The 17,800-nt window shown below is 41.1% G+C and overlaps 1 protein-coding gene across 3 annotated transcripts; it reads left to right on the forward strand.

Annotated features, from left to right (window-relative positions):
• Window positions 1–1,799: 1,799 nt before the first annotated feature.
• LOC122612616 (probable serine/threonine-protein kinase DDB_G0267686) lies at window positions 1,800–17,563 on the forward strand. 3 transcript variants are annotated; one of them, XM_043786354.1, is made up of 3 exons: window positions 1,800–1,948; window positions 6,198–7,270; window positions 15,847–17,563. In XM_043786354.1, exons 2-3 carry the CDS (start codon window positions 6,443–6,445, stop codon window positions 17,179–17,181), a joined length of 2,163 nt encoding a protein of 720 aa, XP_043642289.1. In that variant the 5' UTR covers window positions 1,800–1,948; window positions 6,198–6,442; the 3' UTR covers window positions 17,182–17,563. The 3 variants fall into 3 exon arrangements, with proteins under 3 accessions (XP_043642289.1, XP_043642288.1, XP_043642290.1); XM_043786353.1 differs by having other exon boundaries at window positions 1,800–1,935; XM_043786355.1 differs by lacking the exons at window positions 1,800–1,948; window positions 6,198–7,270 and adding an exon at window positions 14,186–14,431.
• Window positions 17,564–17,800: the final 237 nt, after the last annotated feature.

Raw genomic sequence — 17,800 nt, forward strand, 5'->3', positions numbered from 1 at the left:
GTGCACAAGTGCAATCCGTTTGCACGCAAAAAGCAAAAAAAGAACATATATGTACATATGTATATAGTGCAACTACAACTCAAGGCAAACCATTTAGGCAGCGCTGCGGCAGAACGTGAGCAGCGACGCCGGCAGAAGACGGAAATACCAGGCGAACGATGACGAACGTAAAAACTACGCACCAAGCACAAAAACAACACCAAAACACGCCACGAAAAACAAACAAACAAGCAAGTAGAGCGAGCGAGAAACATTTGGAGAGAAATACGTGGTGGGGCAGTGGGAGCGAGAGAGGGATAGAAGTGGGAGAGCACCTGCCCCCATTGTACCGCCCACTCGGCTAACGAGCAAACAAAACTAAACAAAAATAAATAGAAACCGAAACAGAAACACAAGAAAGGCAGCGAAATAGAAAAGCAGGAAATATTTCGAACTTATGAAGTGGGGAGAAAAGAGAAGACTTACAGCTTTGCATTTCTATTATTAATTAGTTTCCAGAAAATCCATTTGAGTGAACAAAAGTATTAACAAGGTAGTATCTGAAATAGAATTGAATAGATTTCTGGAATGTTTTTAAAACTCTTTAGCTCTTAAAGAAAAGTAATTATTACGAACTTTGCATTCACATACATACATACATACATTATAATAAATATAATTATAAGTTTTCTTAAATTAGGCTTTTAGCAAATTGGGTCACATTTTACATTCATAAAATTATTTAGTTAATAACTCATCGAGTTTAGCTAGAATATCACAATTATTTGCATGAAACATGACCGCATTCATTGAACTTTCTTTTGTTTCATTTTTTTGTGTCTTAGGAATTTTACTACGACGTAGTAGACATTTCGTTTCATTTTGGCGCGAAGCAGATTGTGATTATTGCTTTTTATTGTTATTTTTGTTATTTTGTGTCGACCTCGGTTCGTTCAACTCGTTTTTTTTTACTGAACCGCTCCTGTCTACTTGTTTGTTTAATTTTTTGCCATTTCTGCTTCACATTTTATTTGTTTGTTTGACTCGGCTGCGCGTGTGTCGTTGTATGTGTGTGCGGCCCAAGAAGCAACCGCCCCTCTCCACCCCCTCTCCAGCCGACACCCCTCCCCTTCTTTTGTTGTTGCTCCCGTGTTTCTTTTGCTCTTTATCAAAACAACTGCGCAGTCGACGTCGAAGTCGCGCCGCAGTCAGCCTTCACACAGCAGAGGTCGCAAAAAAAGCACGCAAGAAGCTCATTATGTATCAAACACGAGATGAAAAATATATCTAAACATTTAAAAAAACAGAGCAGTTCATTTAACAACATCTAATTACATTATAATTTTTAAATTTGTATACATATGTATGTGTATGTGTCGTCTTATTGAAATGGTCAAAACATTGTGAACTTTTTCCCCACAGAGAGTAATAGCTGTGCTAAATACTATTTTCTTAGCCGCCCCTGTATGTCTGCCACTGTTTTTTTTTTGGCGCGCACTGCACTGCTCTCTCTCCCGCAATCTCACTAACTCTCTCCGTCGCTCTCTTCCTCTCCACCCTCCCCCAACCAACGTTGTTGTTGTCTTAAGCATGACAAGGCACTGTAGAATTTCACAACAGGCCAAAGAGAACTTCATTACGATGTTCGTTTTGTTTTTCCACGAAACAACTGTTTACTCTGGCTCTGCCTCTTCTTCTGCCGCTGCCGCCTGTGCTCATTTCAATTCCTCTGCCGGCGCTGCAGTCGCTGTCGGAGTCGTCGTCGGCGTCGCAGTCGGTGCGTTTACAAATCGATGCCAATAGGTTTGCGACTGTTTGCCCGAAACAGTCGACGAAATCCGGTGCTCGCGAGCGGTTGTAATTAACGGTAAAGTTATAGTTGTTTCGATGCAATATTGCGCGCGTAACGGGAAAAATACGGAGCCGTAAAAGCGCAACAGCGCCTTTGAAATAGCGGTAAATATCGCCAGTACGTGTGATTTTGCGAAAAGGATGTTTGTTATAGACACAACCTCCTTTTGTTTGCCAAACACATAACAGAAAAGTGATGGCAAAACTCAAAAATATCGAAATATTTTCTAAACAGCATTTATGGACGGGAATATCAGTGTGAAATATTATTTCTTCATTACAAATGCGGTGTAAACTGTAAAGAGTGCAACTGAGTAGCTAAATACCGTTAAATAATTAGCCTAGTTAATTTAAAAGACATAATATAAAACCGTATGGGATTAAAATGAAGGTGCATAATAATGAGTGTTGTCGAAAACTGTGTATTTTACAAATACAAATAAATGAAATGTTAGTTTCCCTATGTATAGTAAAACATACTTTCAAATTGTGACACAAAAGTATTTGTTAAAATCCAGTAACAATCGCGAGTGAACTATAAAACTATACTCAAACATAGTTTCAAAATACAAACCATGAATTGGAATAGTTCAAATATGTTGAAACCCCTGGAAAACCTTGTGCAGCTTCGGAAACAAATATTTATTTTGGTTTGATAAAGAAACACCCCCAATAAGTCAACAAATATTTAACAAAAAGTGTTTTTCAAATTTATTTCAATACACATATAGCATGTGCGTTCGCGAGTGTGCCTGCGTTCGATTGTAAATTGTTTTTTATTTCATTCCGCCCGCCTTGAAATGTATTTTTAAGTTTCTGTGCTCAATTTCGCGTTGGATGTTGTTTACTTTTTGCGTTGTTTAATTTGTTTTGGCCTGTGTTGTGTTTCTCTCCCTGGGTTTCTTCTTTATCCAAAATGACAAAAGGCGAAAACAAACTAAATTGTGGATAACATGGATTTTATGCAAATTCGACGTTTTCTGATTCAGACCTTTATTTTGGCAGCGGTCGTAAACGAATTCAAAATGGTCGAAGAAATCAGTCAAATAAAGCGTGGAATATAAAAAGCTGTTCATTCAAAATGCTTCGTTTTAAGATCAATTAGATTATGTAAGACTCGATATTAAAACGCAAAGCTATCACGGTACAGAAATTCACCAAAGTTCAGATACAATTAAAGTAAAAACAAAAAGTTACGAACAACACACCTAATTTATAAATAAACATCCAACAAAATGGCAACCTAAGCATTTCCGTCCTGACTCACATTACAAGACAATAAAAACGGTGACATTTAGAAATTCCTGATAAACTCTCCATACAGTCGCGCACATTTTCTTGGTAATCAAATAACGAATCAAAGCTTCGAGACATGCAAATTAATTTCGAACGCAGAAAAACCCAAATTCTACAAATCACAATCGGTAAACAACAAGAGTACAAATAGTACAACAAAATATATGACCGCAGAATTCCACGAAAATCCCTCAAAACTGTGCTACTTAAAAATACCACGAGGTCGCACACGAAATGCAAGGGAAAAACCCAAAAAAAAACCTAGCCAAAATGATATTTCGAGTATTTCCAGCTTAAAGCTACAACGGAAAATAATTGGAAAATCACTTGAACAAAATATAAAGAGCGAAAAAGTGCGTAAAAAAGCAGCGTGGCGTAAAAAACAAGTCCTAAAAATAGACCAAAATGTGTCGCGTCTAAAAATTGACGCATAGTGTAGCGCAAACAACAAAAGCAAACAACTAAACACAATAAGAAAAAACTCACACACGAATAAAACACAAACAATAAAAACCACACGAAAACGAACTAAAAACAAATTAAGGTTTTATCGCCCCGTCTCTTTCCAACTCTGCTTGCTTATGGGTTTGTGTGTGTGTGTAAGAGAGAGCCGTGCGCGAGTTTACCGTTATGATTCATCCAGCTGTTTGCGCAGCGTAGCAATCTGCGCAAAAAGAAATACTTCTCGAACTTTTGCTCGAGAGACAAAAACCGATTACTAAACGATTTATTTCATAAAATTATGTGTGCTAATTCGTGTACTAAAACACAAAGACATATACATATGTACTTGTAATTATAGTTGCCGTTGCTGATTTAGATCCAGTTATAAAAACCCACAAATAAGTTTACAGTTGTCAGCTTTAATATACAGTTTGATTAAAATGGTTATGCTTACCAAACCAAATTTATCATTCTAGCAAATCAAGCATTACTTTGGAATCTACATGTTCTGTGGGGTTTTAGTATTTATGGTAAATGGTATAGCATATAACTACTGTTTGTTCTGAAAATTCATAAAAGGATCTCCCTCCCAAAGCCTTGATTCCTTCCGAAATCCCTAATATGCTGGCCGCTTTTGTGCTTTGTAAGCACGAACGACAAGTGCTAAAACGTAAAGCAAATTGCGCTCGTCGCCAAAACCAGGAAGCGAAAATCTACGTTCGACAAAGATTGATGTAAAAGCGAGATGCCGCATAGTATAAAGCCCCATGTGCTGGTGTTGGTGCGAGTGAAAGCGCACGTGTCCCTGGGTGCAGATTGTGTGTGTGCGAAATACACTTCCGTCTATTGTGAATGACGAGGCGCGAGCAGTTGCCTTGCCATCTTTGTTATCGTTTGTTGTTGCCTCTGCTTCGGCTTCTGTTGACTTGTGACATTTACACACACGATTACGAAGAAAAAAACATTACCACTCACGCGTTTTTCTTGGCAGAATTTTCTCCGTTCACTGAAACTGCCGTATTTTCGCTGTACACATAAGCCATCAAAAGAAATTTTAGTAAAGGACTCTAAATTTGTAGAAAAAATCAAAAACTCCTACTTAAGAAAGGTTCGGGATCAAAACCCACTGGTAAAAAAAGCATTTTTAAACACAAACAATTTTGAACTTATTATCCCAAAATTCGAGATTTGTGCCCGTGTAAAAACAGTTACACACCGAAATGCTATTGCCTTATAAAATCTGCTTTGTCATCCACTGCGGACTTTATTCCACTGTTTAATGTGTTCTATACCTAGCTTTATACTATATACGTACCTATAGTGCCACTGACCTAGGCAGACGATGACGTGTGTTCTGTAAAAACTGATTATAAGAAATTGCTGGGGATTTATATAAGGGGACTTGCTGAATGGAAAATGCTGCTTTCGATTGTTTTCACTGTTTGCCGTGATTACAAATGTCGATCAGTCAGTTACAGTTCAGATAATGGCGATCGTTAGAAGCAACGCAATATCGGTTTTTGGTTTTCCCCTGAACTGAGATCTTATGAGCATTTACGGAATTTCTCAGCATTTCATGTGACATTAAAAAGATATAAAGCTACGTCACGGCAACAGGTTATTTCATAATTTTGCGTCACATCAGGGTTTAGATAAAATTTCGCCTAATCTACCCTTCGAGACGTCCCCGATAAGCTCGAATGTCGAGTTTATTTTTGGCTGTGGGAGCAGATACAATAGTTGGGGATTAGTATGGATAAGAATGAGGCTAATAGCGCTGTAGAATGGCCAACAATAAGTTTATTGCGAAATAGTGTTGAATTATACTATATAAGTTAACTGAAAGTTAATGTAATAACTAAATACTTACGCAACTGTCAATTGAATCAGTAAACAATTAAAAGAATTTGTTATATACCCGTTTTGTGTTCAAACCAATTACGAAAATCTGAGTTAAATGTTAGAATTTTATAATATGTACTTTATTTTCCCTTCCGCACAATCAACTTCTGCCCTCCTCCGTTAACAGAAAATGTCATTCGGAATTTATCAATTAGATGTCAAATCAAATAAAAATCCCAGCAATTAGCACGTTGACTGCCACCGCACTTACAACTATAACTATTGCAATAGAGGGGCCAATGGGGCCTATTTCTGTAGGGTGATGATGACCGCCTTAGGTCTTGAAGCTTGTGGTTGTTAAGTTTGCTTGGCCATGCTTAGTTGTTGGCCAGAAAATTTCCCATTTCTGATTAACACCTCGACGCACAAATAAGTTAACAGAGAACATAGAGCCGAATGAAACGAAATCATAATACAATGACCAATGGCGATCGATTCGATGTATGTATTTGGCCGCAAACAGCTCGCTGAAAATGTTTCAAGTGGTGAATGACTGTGTGGAATGACTCATGGCTATCATTCGACTCAGGGACGGAATGTTTGACGTGCGGGAAAAACCCGGTGATAACGTAAACAAAACAAAATATGTGGAATCAAACTTGTTTTCGCCGCTTTCAAATTGAGGATGCATTAAGAAAAGTCTTATGAGTTGCTTAGGAGTAGGAGACTACATATTTTATACAACTATTAGCGATCTTTACTTGACTAATTCTTTGTCTTTTCAGTTAATGAAAAGTAGTAAACACAGTGCTAAATGAAAGAGAATGAGACGCAGTCGACAGGACCCAAGAAGACGATGTTGATTGAGTGCATTTCGCGTGACATTCCCTGAGAGTCAGCTTCAGAAATCGCTAGAAAGCAGAAGTAAAGCTCAAGTGACGAGCTCGGCTGCATAGATCTGTATATATATATAGCAACATATTTAAAGCAACCAAGCAACCATCCAGCGATCGGTTGAGAGGCGTGGCAAATGAACTTCAACCCGGCCAGCGTGGTAGCCGCCGCAGCAGCAGCCGCACATCAGACGTCCCATCTGCACCATCATCATCACCACCACCATCCGTATTTAAGCCACCCGCAATTGCAGAACCACCAAAACGTCACCCGGCCACAAGCACAGCAACAACAGCTGATTCCACTGCCCGTCGGCGGAGGAGGAAGTTTACCAGTGGGGGGTGGCAGTGGCAGTGGTGGCGGCGGTGGCGGCGGCGATACATCGCCCAAAATCATGGAGTGGACCAACGACGATGCTCTGGAGCTGATTGAGCAGTACCGCTGCCATACAGAGCTCTGGAATCGCGCCGATCCCAAGTATAAGGATAAACTATGCCGATTCCGGGCGTGGTCGGAAATAGCCGAGCGTTTTGGTTGCAGCAAGGCGGAGGTTGAGCGGAAGATGAACGTGCTCCTCACGCAGTATCGCCGCGAGAAGCACAAAATGTTCGTGAAGATATACCAGGGCATCCAGCCCAATCCGTCCAAGTGGTATGCCTTCAAGCGATTCGATTTCATGGAGGCGGGCGGCGGCAGCCTAAGCGGCGGTGGATCCGCGGGCTCCGGTGTTAATGCCCCCAGCGGCAACCTGGTGCCAAATCCCGTTTCCTCATCTGCAGCCGCTGCCGCCCACAACGGGCTGAACGGACTGGCTGCCGCGGCAGCGGCCTACGAGAGCGGTACGATTGCAGCGGCGGGCAACGGAGGAGCACCACCCACTGTGCCAGGTGGCGGAGCACCTGGCTCACAGACCGTCATGCAGCACAGACGCATCAAGACCAAAGAGCTGAAATATTTCGGAGCGGTAAGCGATTGCTTTAGTTTAAACAAATTCCATCCACTTCCATCAAATGACGCACGTCAAGTACAAAAGTTGTGAAAATCCCCGGATTAGGAATTTACCAAAATTTGGGTTATTCTTTTTTTTTTTTTTTTATTAAATTATCAATTCATTTGATTGAAAGCAAATCTGTTGGGTTTTTAAATAGGAATTTAATAATATACTGCTCAATATTAAATGGTTCGAATTACTTAAGGTGTTTCAAGAAGCACAATATGAATTAATACACATACATATGTATGTATGTAGATTATGGTGGTAAATTGAAATACTCATCAAATTATTCACCATAACTCGATTGTAGAAAGTAATTTGTTAATCAACGATTTGTATTTCATTGAGTAGAGTTACGCTCTTATCTTATTTGTACACATTTAAATGTATTATGTTCCAAAAACCAAAGTCCACATTTAGAAATGATGAAAAATTAACCAGAATTAAAACAGATCTTAACCCAAGGAGGAAAATTTAAATAAATGTTAGCCTAAGATTCGCCCGAAATATTGAGTGACGTAACAAGAAATCGTATTAGGCAAACATTTCCACGGTTTTTATTTGTTTCCAACGAACAAATTTTACTTCTACAAAATTGAAAAGTGTCATTGGGAAACAAGCATTAGCAAACCAAGGGCAACCGCATTTTTGGCGAAATCGTGGGATATTTCATACGAATTTATTTATTTCATTATGTTCCTTAGAACTCTTATCAAATCAAATTCAATAGAAATAGTTTTCAGCATTAGAGGACCACACGTGTGACCAATTTTCCAGCTTAGCAACCCATATTTATTTTACACATTTTATTTGATGTATATTTTTGGAAGCTTATCACTTCAATTGAATATTTTAAAGGCAAACATGAATTTCTAGTGTTAATTTCAATCAAAACAACGGCTTCGAGTTAACTGTGAAATGGAAGAGACAGAGAGAGAGAGTCGGCATAAGAGAGACCCACTCGGGCTCCACTCTCTTTGGCGCTGGCGCTCAGGCAAACATGTGCGCAAGTGACTTGCTATTTCTGCACTGGCCCCACTCTCTGGCGCTCTCGCTCTCTCTTTGGTGGGAGTGTTGGTGTGCTCGGCTTGTTTGTGCTCTTTTTCGTTGTTGACGATCAAAACAGAATTAAAATTTTACGCATAAATTTTTCTTAGAAATGCGCAGCGGTGTGTGTGCGAGGCATTGTCCCCAGCTCTCTCCCGCACCCGCACCCCATCCTTCTCCCTGACCCTCTCTCTCGCACTGTCTGCTTGCTTGGTGTTGTTGGTACTTTTGTTGTTTTTATATGCGTTGTCGCGCTAGGCAAGCAAAAAGTGTGCGAGGAGGAGGTAGAGGGGTGTCTTGGGACTGGGGGGCCCTGACATTTCGTCGCCGAACTCTTCTTCGTCTTCTCCTTCGTCTCTTGTTGTCGTTGTTGTTTCTGTTTCTCTGAATGATGAAATGTTTGTTTTGCACGGCGAAATGTGTTGGCGACTGCGGCTCAACTGCGACGCCGGCAGAGAAGACGCAGCACTTGCTACGGTGATTTTTTCACGGGTTTCATTTTCCTCCGTTCGGTTATTTCAGTACCCTAACATAACTGTAAGGCTGGGATTGCCTGTAATGTGATCAATTATCCATTTCATAAGCAGGACCAAAAAACTATCTTTAACTTAGTAATATTTGGGCCAACTATGCAGATATAATTAATAGATTATCTTAAATTAGAAATTTGAAATTTGCTTAAGCAAAAAAAACTGTTTGGTTAGCTAACTGAAAAGGCATAGTGCAAATCGTATGTACTCAAATAATACTGTGTTTAATCAGTTTCCAGTGGCGTATTCAAATTAATTAACAAAACCATCGTGGCTATCGACTTTTAACCAATTAATGAATCATACTAACGCAAACTTCGGCTCTCCAAACTCCGCTCTGAACTGGCTTTTTGTTTTGCTGTTGCTGTAGTGACGTTTTGTTTTGTGGTTACCCGGTGGACACCACCTTACCTCCCTCCCCCCAGGTCCCCCCTGCGTCGTGATTCGCTGGAAGCTTTTGTTTTTACTTGGCTCTGTTGTTTGTCAGACTTATCAAAACAAAATGCCAGGAGTTGTTGCTGTGCTCGCCGCCTCTTCTTCCTCTTTTGCTGGTTTTTTGCTGCCGCTTCTAGAAAACAAATGAAATTTTTGCAAGGCAAAGAATATAAAACTTGGCGCCTGGACTTTTTCTCAGTTTTTTGTTTTCATTTTCCCTCCCTCTACTAGGGAGTGGGCGGCATGGGAGATCGGGGGCGTGGCTCGGCTAAATGCATGCAACTTGTTTGTCCAAGTCATGTCACCTTTGGTTTTCCGGTTTTGTTGTCCCCAAACCAAATTTTTGGCACTTACGGCCATAAAAATAGAGCTCTTCAAAAAACGTTATATTTTAAGAAAAATGCCTTGCATTTTAAAAACATTTATTTTTGAAGGCTATAATCTTCTGATTTCTTTCTTAAATGAAATGAAATAAAATTTCTGGTCGGCAGCTTACTTGTATTATTATTGCATTGTATTTACTTTTATAAATTCTATGTATAAATAACGATATAATTATAATATTTTTAATGATTTTATTTATTTTATATTTTGTTAAATATTTTGTTTCATATAAATATGAATGGATAAACCATTCTTACTATTTTAAAGGTTTTAGATTCCCATACTCTAATTCGTTTAATATCGGGGTTTCATTTTCATTTTTTTTTGGGGTTTTCTTTATCCCACTTTGGACAGTAGAAAATCGGTTCACACTGGACGTGCTCCCCCTTTAATCCACTCCCAATGAAATTTTTTTAAACTTTTTTCTACTACCGCTGCTCCCGTTTTTGTGTTTTGGTTTGGCTTTGGTCTCGTGTTGTTTTTCTGTTTCTGCGTCATTATTATTTGCGTGTGCAGGCACTAACAACGACGCCCACGCCCCTTTTTCAGAACGCCCACCTACGAACAGAGCTCCCGAGCCCCCCCCCAGCCCACAAACGCCACCCACGCCCACCGCCCACTTATTGTTATGTATTTTTGTTCATATTTTGCAATTGTTTTGCTCTGCGGTATTTTCCTTAAGACAAGTGAACAAGAAAAACAAAAACAAGGTGAAGCCGAAGACGAGCTGGTGTTTTTGTTGTTGTTTTGGTTGTTGTCCCGCAATGTTGTGGCTAGCAAACGACTCACGCACCGCCTCACATTCACCACCCACAATTTGCACCCCAACCTGGAACACCTGCAAAAAAAAAAACATTTTTAGCTTGAAAGAAGCATATTGATTGCAGATACTGGCAAAACGCGAATTCTTCAGTTTAGGTGTCAAGTAAACTGCATTCTTCGTTAATTAAAAATCTAAACGTGTGGTTAAATTTGTAACTTGGCTTACCTAGTCTATTATAATTATTATATCTATCCATTTGTCTATTTATTTGTAGTGCTTTGGGACTTAAAAGTACTTTGATAATTGACATTGCTTTATTGATTCATTTACATAAGTTTTATAGTTCAACCATATAATCTTCAGATAGGAAATGATAAGAAATTCTTCAATAAAACATTACATGAAATTAAATTTGTAGAAAATTTTAAACAAAAGTGATTACTATGTACATTAGATTTAAATGTTAAATACGAACGCAAATTCTTTATGATCTATTGTGTATAAATGGATGAATTATTTGCATTACCTTTATAGTTTAATTAAGTTTTGTACGAATTAAGATAAAAAGTCAATTGGATTCAACACAAATGCATTTAATAAATTTACATTTTTTATTTTACAATTCGAAACATTGCTTATGTTGCTGTCTTCAATCGACAACAACTTTGAAGTTCATTTATGTTTGGCACGTTTGCCAGCTTGAAGTTGTTTCGTTTTTTCGAGTGTAGTTTTCTCTTGTTTGTGTTTCCTACTGTTGTTGTAGCAGTAGCCGAGTATCAAGCTGTTGTTGTAATTCGCGTTGTTTTGTTTTCCCTCGTATTGCCTGCCTATAAACCACCCACTCCCCACCCCCGCGGTGGTGGAATGAAAAGTGCAAGGCAAATATGCAGCAACTGCGACGCCGGCAGCGAAGTCAGCGTTTGTTTTTGTTTACTCATTCATTGCAAAGTTGTTTAGAGCCGAGCGCGCAGCGTATGGTTTTTTTTATGAATATGTACGTACATACATGTGTGTGTGCATAGTATGTGTGTGTGTGTGTGTGTGTGTGTGTAGTATGTAGATGGTAATGATGATAGTGATGATGATAGGGAATAGGGCTTGTTGTAGAGGGCGGCAAATCTGGGGCTATCTGTTGGGAAATGCGCTTGGAATTCGCTGCAATTTCTTACCATCTGAAGTTTGGATTCCAAACTCATGCAAGAATTTTGGAGTTTTTGGCGCTGGAGGGTAAGGAAATTGAGTTTTTTTTGGATGGCCCTGGCAACTCTAGAAATCGTACATGCGAATTAGTCATTGAAAACGACTTGAAGGTATTTGAACATTTGTTATTTGAACAAAAGTTAAAAGGATAAAAGGCAGTTCAAACAATAAGGAAAAGCAGATGAAGTTCCCAGAAAATAAGTGTTTTAAGTTTTTTTTTCGTGGGTCCTGACAACTCTAGAAATCGTAACTAGTCATACTATGTATACAAGTTGATAAATACGTTCGAATACAATTCGAATACATTGCAAAGATGTGTGGAAATAGTGGGGAACTTTCCCAGCATTAGGGAGCAGAGCTTTCTGGGGATTAACCCGTTAACCGAGACACTTGGCAACTCTGGTATTAGCACCTGCCAGGTGACGAAGTCATCTTACACACACACACACACCTGCGCACACCGCAATGCATTTTCAATTGCAATTTGTTCCACTGTTAATTTTACGACTCCCCTTTCCAGGGTAAATCCCCCACTTTAGTCGGCGGTGGCGAGAAGGAAGAAGGGGGGTTGGGGGCTTTGTTTGCGGCGCTTGCGCTTGCGGTTTTCATGGCAGTTTCATTAATGTTAGTGTAGCAGTTATTTTTGTTGTTGCTGCGGTGTATGCGCTTTTGCGAAAATATCGCCGTCGTACTTCAAAAACATTGGCGTGAGCAGCCGGATAGATACAGTCCAACCTCGGTAACTGCAACCTCTTGGAAATACTCCTTTGCGAAAACAGATTTCTAAAGTAAATATGCAAGCTGGAGTTTCTTGAGATATGTATACATCCATGCAATAATCTTTCTAACTTTTTATAGTTCCTTTGAAAATGTTGTTTTCTTGATCGTGTATTACAATACCAATTTTTATTCTAATTGTTTTTTTTAAGCGTTTGGGTTGCTTCACTGTAGCTGTGGAAAGAGGTAGCTCGCGACAAATGTGAATGGGGCGGTGCGGAGAAAGGGGCGGGGGAGGGGAACGGGAGGCCAAAGGGGGTGGTGGTGGGACTGGGGCGGATTTCGTGCCAAAGGAGTAGAAGCAGCGACGACGACGCGTAGTTTGTGTAGTGTGTTATTTATTCATTGGATTGGATGATAATCAGTTTGTTTACATTTTTCAGTTGCACACACAATCCGAGCGAAAGAGCGAGCGGGCGCGAGTGTGGGTGGGAGCGAGAGAGGGCGAGTTCATTCTCATGTCTGTTTTATTTTATTTGCCTTAACAAAATAATAATACAGACATGCAAACACGCACACAGCGCACTAACACACCCGCGCACACACACACACGCACGCACACTCTGCTCCGAATGCGTAAACAACAAAAGCAGCTGCAACAACAATAGCAACACGCAGCGGGAAAGAGATGGCGATAGTGGTGGGGGATTGGGGCTGGGGGAATGGGCTGATGGGGCGGTGTAGTTGAGGAAACTTAAAAACAGCAGCGGGGCAACAACAAATAAACAACCCAGGTTGAACTCTTATTCTCGGGATGCCCCAAAAGGCAACATTCGATTTTTGACATTTGTAGGCGTTTGACGGCAAGTAATGGAAATCGAAAAAGGGAAAAGAAAATTATGTTCAAATATAAAGGCAAAAACATTTATTTTCAATGGGCAATGTAAAAAATCTTAGATCGACACTTTTGACAGCAATGTGTTTATATATTTCGAAAGAAATGTAATTTTGTAAAACAATAGAGCGTATTTCCAAAATGTTGGTGCCCAACCGCTTTTGTCGCAGCATTTTGATGGAAAGTTCTAGGCGCCACAACTCAGACAGAAAAAAAAGGCAAAATCAAAGAGATCGTCGCAGACAGAAAGGGATGGCACTAGCCAGGGTGGAGCGGGAAGAAAGAGAGAGGGAGCGCCCACTTTGATCGCCGCTGACCACATTCAACTTTTTATTGTAGTTGTTGCTGAATTATTTTCGTGTGAGGCCCCAAACGTGGGGTAGGTTAATGCTAATGCCTCGCCTGACCATTAAAACCCTCTCTATACACAACTCTCCATCTGTCTGTCCCACTCTTTGGGTTCTTCTAGACGAAGAATTTGGATTCTTCGGGCACTCTCTTTCGCGTGTCAGAAGACTCTCTGCGAAATAATGCTGACATTTGCGAAAGTTTTCACAAAAGACAGCAGCAAGACAACAATATGAAATGCGATGTTCGGATTTAATTTTCAGTTTAATAATTGGTACTTAAGTGATTTTAAGCCACAAACTTTGAATTAAATCTAAATAAAGTGAAGAATAAGTTGAACTTTGAAACCGCAAAATTAATTTGTTTAGTTATTTCCTGAGTTTCCGATAAATAGACCGTTATTTCCGTTTTATCTGTCTCTTAATGAGTCACCAACACTTTGGTAAGAAAAAGCAAGTTTCTCTTAAATCGTTCTCTTCAAATCGCAGCTTTTTTACTCTCTCTCTCGCTTGTTGTCTCTCTTTTGTTCTCTCCCGCGCTCGCACGTTATTCGGTGTTCGAAAATTTTTACTACGCCGCTAGAATAATTTCGGACAAAAATATTACGAGTTCGAGTCGCGTTGTCGTCGCTTTCGCACACAGCAAACAAAAAAAGGTCTAGCTACAACAAGTGTAAATAGCGATCCTCAGCAAAAGCAACAGGCGAAATGCATTATCAAAATAATAATAATAACAATATCATTAATCTGAGATCCCCTGCTATGCCACATCGAATTCCCCCGGAATCGGTGGCCACTACAAACTCTACAAACGTAAGTTTCAGCATTATTTGGTTTGCCGGGGAGCGGGGCGCTTTCGAAGGGCGATTGTTTGGAAAGTTCGCGCACTTTGCCACCTGTGTGTGTGTCTGTTGTGATTATACCCTACCCCAAGGGTATTTCGATTTAATCGGAACTTAAATTTCTTAATTAGCATATGAATTTAGTGCTGCTTTGCTGCAGCATACGAACTTTGCTATTAAATCAATGTGTGGGTTCATAAAATAAATATTTAATTTGATATAATAGGAATTACAATTTGTATCATTTAATATCCATTATTGGTTAGGTTCATCAAAATATTATTATTCATACAAGAGCATACATACTTCTCCAGTCTCAACTTTCTTTCATCTTGTTTTGATTTTTTTGCTTTTTCCACCTGTGTGCGTGCGTGTGTCTGCTAATTTGTTTTGATCGCTTCGTGTGTTTGCCATATATAGATATACATATATATACATACATCCAAAGGCAATAGCAACAAAAACTCGATCTGAGCGCAGTCAAATTATTATTTATTTACCATTATTATCATAATTTGGTCCGACTTCGCACTCTTTCGGCCTTAATTTATGTTTCGAATTCACTCAGAACAGTGACAAAAACAACTTTTCGCCGAGAATTTGACCGGCATTGGAATGCGATGAGAAAAAACAGAATCCGAAATTTCTGATTCAATTGTTTTTGGCATCGATTAGCATTATTATATGCAAATTGCTTTCGACTTTTAACGCGACGAAATTAAATGTTTTCCACAATTTGTTAAGAAAAAGACGTAAATCTCTTCAGTTCTTGCGAATTGCAAGAAATTGTATTCAACTTTGTTACTTTATTATTTCTAAGAAATATAATTTTAACAAGTTTACACATAAAAAGAACACAAATTTTAAACAGAAACACGAAACTCCCTTTAAGTCAGAAATTTCCTATCAAATACAAATGCCTATCCATCATGATACTGCAAAAATATATCACGATACTTTAAATACTTTAAATAGCGCTGAGCCAGGATGATTTTACTAAACAATCACCGTAACACTTTAGTTTTAAAAACCAATTTCCCTGCTATCTTGACGATTTATAAGAATCCCATTTATGACACTTTTTGTTCCACTATCGGATCTATTAACATACTCCATTTCGATAAGAGTTAAGCAATTAAAGATAAACATAAATATGTATTCTAAAAACTTTGTGGTTTGACTTTGATTCGATTTTGAAACTGAACCACAGTATTTCCAACTTTGCACTTAATAATTTTATGGGCTCCACATTAGTTGCTTATCTTGATGTTGATGGTCCAATCTTTTGGACTGCGTCACGATGACGAAGTGAGGAACCTTTGAACACCTGCCTGCAAGTGCCCTATTTCTAATCTCATCGTGGCCGTTCCGTTTCTCTACTTCCAGATGGGCCTGAACATACCCATGTTGATAGCGAGCAGCCAGACGCTGGACAGTTGGAATACGGCGGGGCAGTACTCGCCGCCGATATCGGGCTCGGGGGGGGGTGGCTGGGAGCGAGGAGGAAGTGGTGGAGGTGGCGGAGGCGGAGGCGGCGGAGTGCCGCCACAGCAACTGCGAGTTCCCCTGCCCATGAGCTATCATGGCGGAGCTGGTGGTGGCAGCAGCAGCAGTGATTTCCAGCAGAGTCCTCTGAAGACCATGGACACCTCCGACAACGAGGATAACAACAATACCAAGGAGGATGTGGCGGCGGCAGCGGCACCGGGCCAACTGGCTGCCAAGGTCGAGCTGCGATCGCCGGCGGGCGGGGGGCCCGGCGGCGGGGGGTCGAGTAGTAGGGACGCCAATGACCCGGCCAGCGATCCCATCAAGTCCGACCGCACTCTAAGCGAAGCTGGCAGCAGTCCCATACCGAATACCAACATGCACGAGGCGCACAAGAATCACCTGCTCAACAGTCCCGCCGGCGGCAGGGCGGTCACGCCAAGGCAGGCGCATGAGCAGCTGCACCACCATCCGCACACGCAGCACCACCTGCAACAGCAGCAGCAACAACTGCAACAGCAGCAGCAGCAACAGCAGCAGTTGCAGCAGCAACAGCAGCAACTGCAACAGCATCAGCAGCAGCAGCAGCAGTTGCATCACGGCCACGACGAATTGGACATCAAGCAGGAGTTGGTGGACTATTTCCACGGTCAGGCGGCTGGTGGTGGTGGTGGTGGTGGTGTCGTTGGACCTGCACCACCGCCACCACCCGAATCGCATCGTTCCTATAGCTCAGCGGGCGAGGAGAGTCGCCTTCAGTTGGTGGACATGGCCCAGGACCTGAGAGTCGCCCAGGCGAAGGCCAATTTCGGTGCTTTCATCCTGCCACCCAGAGGCAGTGATGCCAGCACAACCGCCATGCCCTTAAATATGCGAAAGCTGACCGGTGCCGGCAGTGCGGGTCATATGCTAATGAACTCGCTGCTGGGCTCCAGGGAGAGCATGTCGGACGGCGAGGAACCCGATCCGGATAACGACGAGGCCACCGAATCGGCCGCCAGTCCGGGGCACATTAAGAGCAGTGTTTCTGCCCAGGCGGCCGTTGCAGCGTCCGCCTTTTACGCAGAGTCCCTGAATCGGGATGATTGCGATTTCATTGGCTCGAACGTGTCCCTCAAACTGCGAACCATGGACCGCACGCAGCGGATCATTGCGGAGAAGCTGATCAGCGAGGTGTTGTACTACGGGCAATTCAACGAGCTGGAACGCTCGGCCCGGATTCTGCCCAAGTGACAGTGGCGCCCCAAGAAGTGGACGGCAGCAATGGGGAACGGAAGTGGTGGGGCCGTGGGTCTGGGCCTGGGCATCGGTGTGGGTCTGAGCAGGATCAGGCTGGGCAGGAGCCTCCTCGCCCCGCAGCATGGCAAGTGAATTCCATTTGAAATAGTCAACAGAGAGGGTAGGCAAATACAGAAACCAATTCAGAAAACAGTACAACTTATTTTTAGTTTGGCCAGGATCGGGGTCACCACTTGTACAAAGCTTGGCTTGGAAGGGGGCAGTGTTACTTAGCCGGAAAAAAGTGGAGAAGGAGAGGAGAAAGCTTGGAGAAAGGTACTTATACACCAGGGAGGGAGAGATGCTGATGATGATGCTGAAGGGTTCAATCAATGATTGAATACTTCTAAAAGAGGTCTTTGAAACTTTGAAATAGAAACTACCTAGCATGCAACTAGGAGTAGAACAATTATATATGGTTGGAACTTGGAATGTGCTTTCAATACGTGCAACGCTTAAATTATTAAGACCAAAAGTATAGTTTTATTTGTAAAAAAGAAGAAATAAGAACATTAGTCAAATATGTATTTCGTTAGCGTGAATTAATTTATTCTGTTTTTGCACAGCTCAGACC

The sequence above is a fragment of the Drosophila teissieri genome, chromosome 2R (genome assembly GCF_016746235.2).
Source record: "Drosophila teissieri strain GT53w chromosome 2R, Prin_Dtei_1.1, whole genome shotgun sequence".
In the NCBI taxonomy this organism is placed as follows: Eukaryota; Metazoa; Arthropoda; class Insecta; order Diptera; family Drosophilidae; genus Drosophila; species Drosophila teissieri.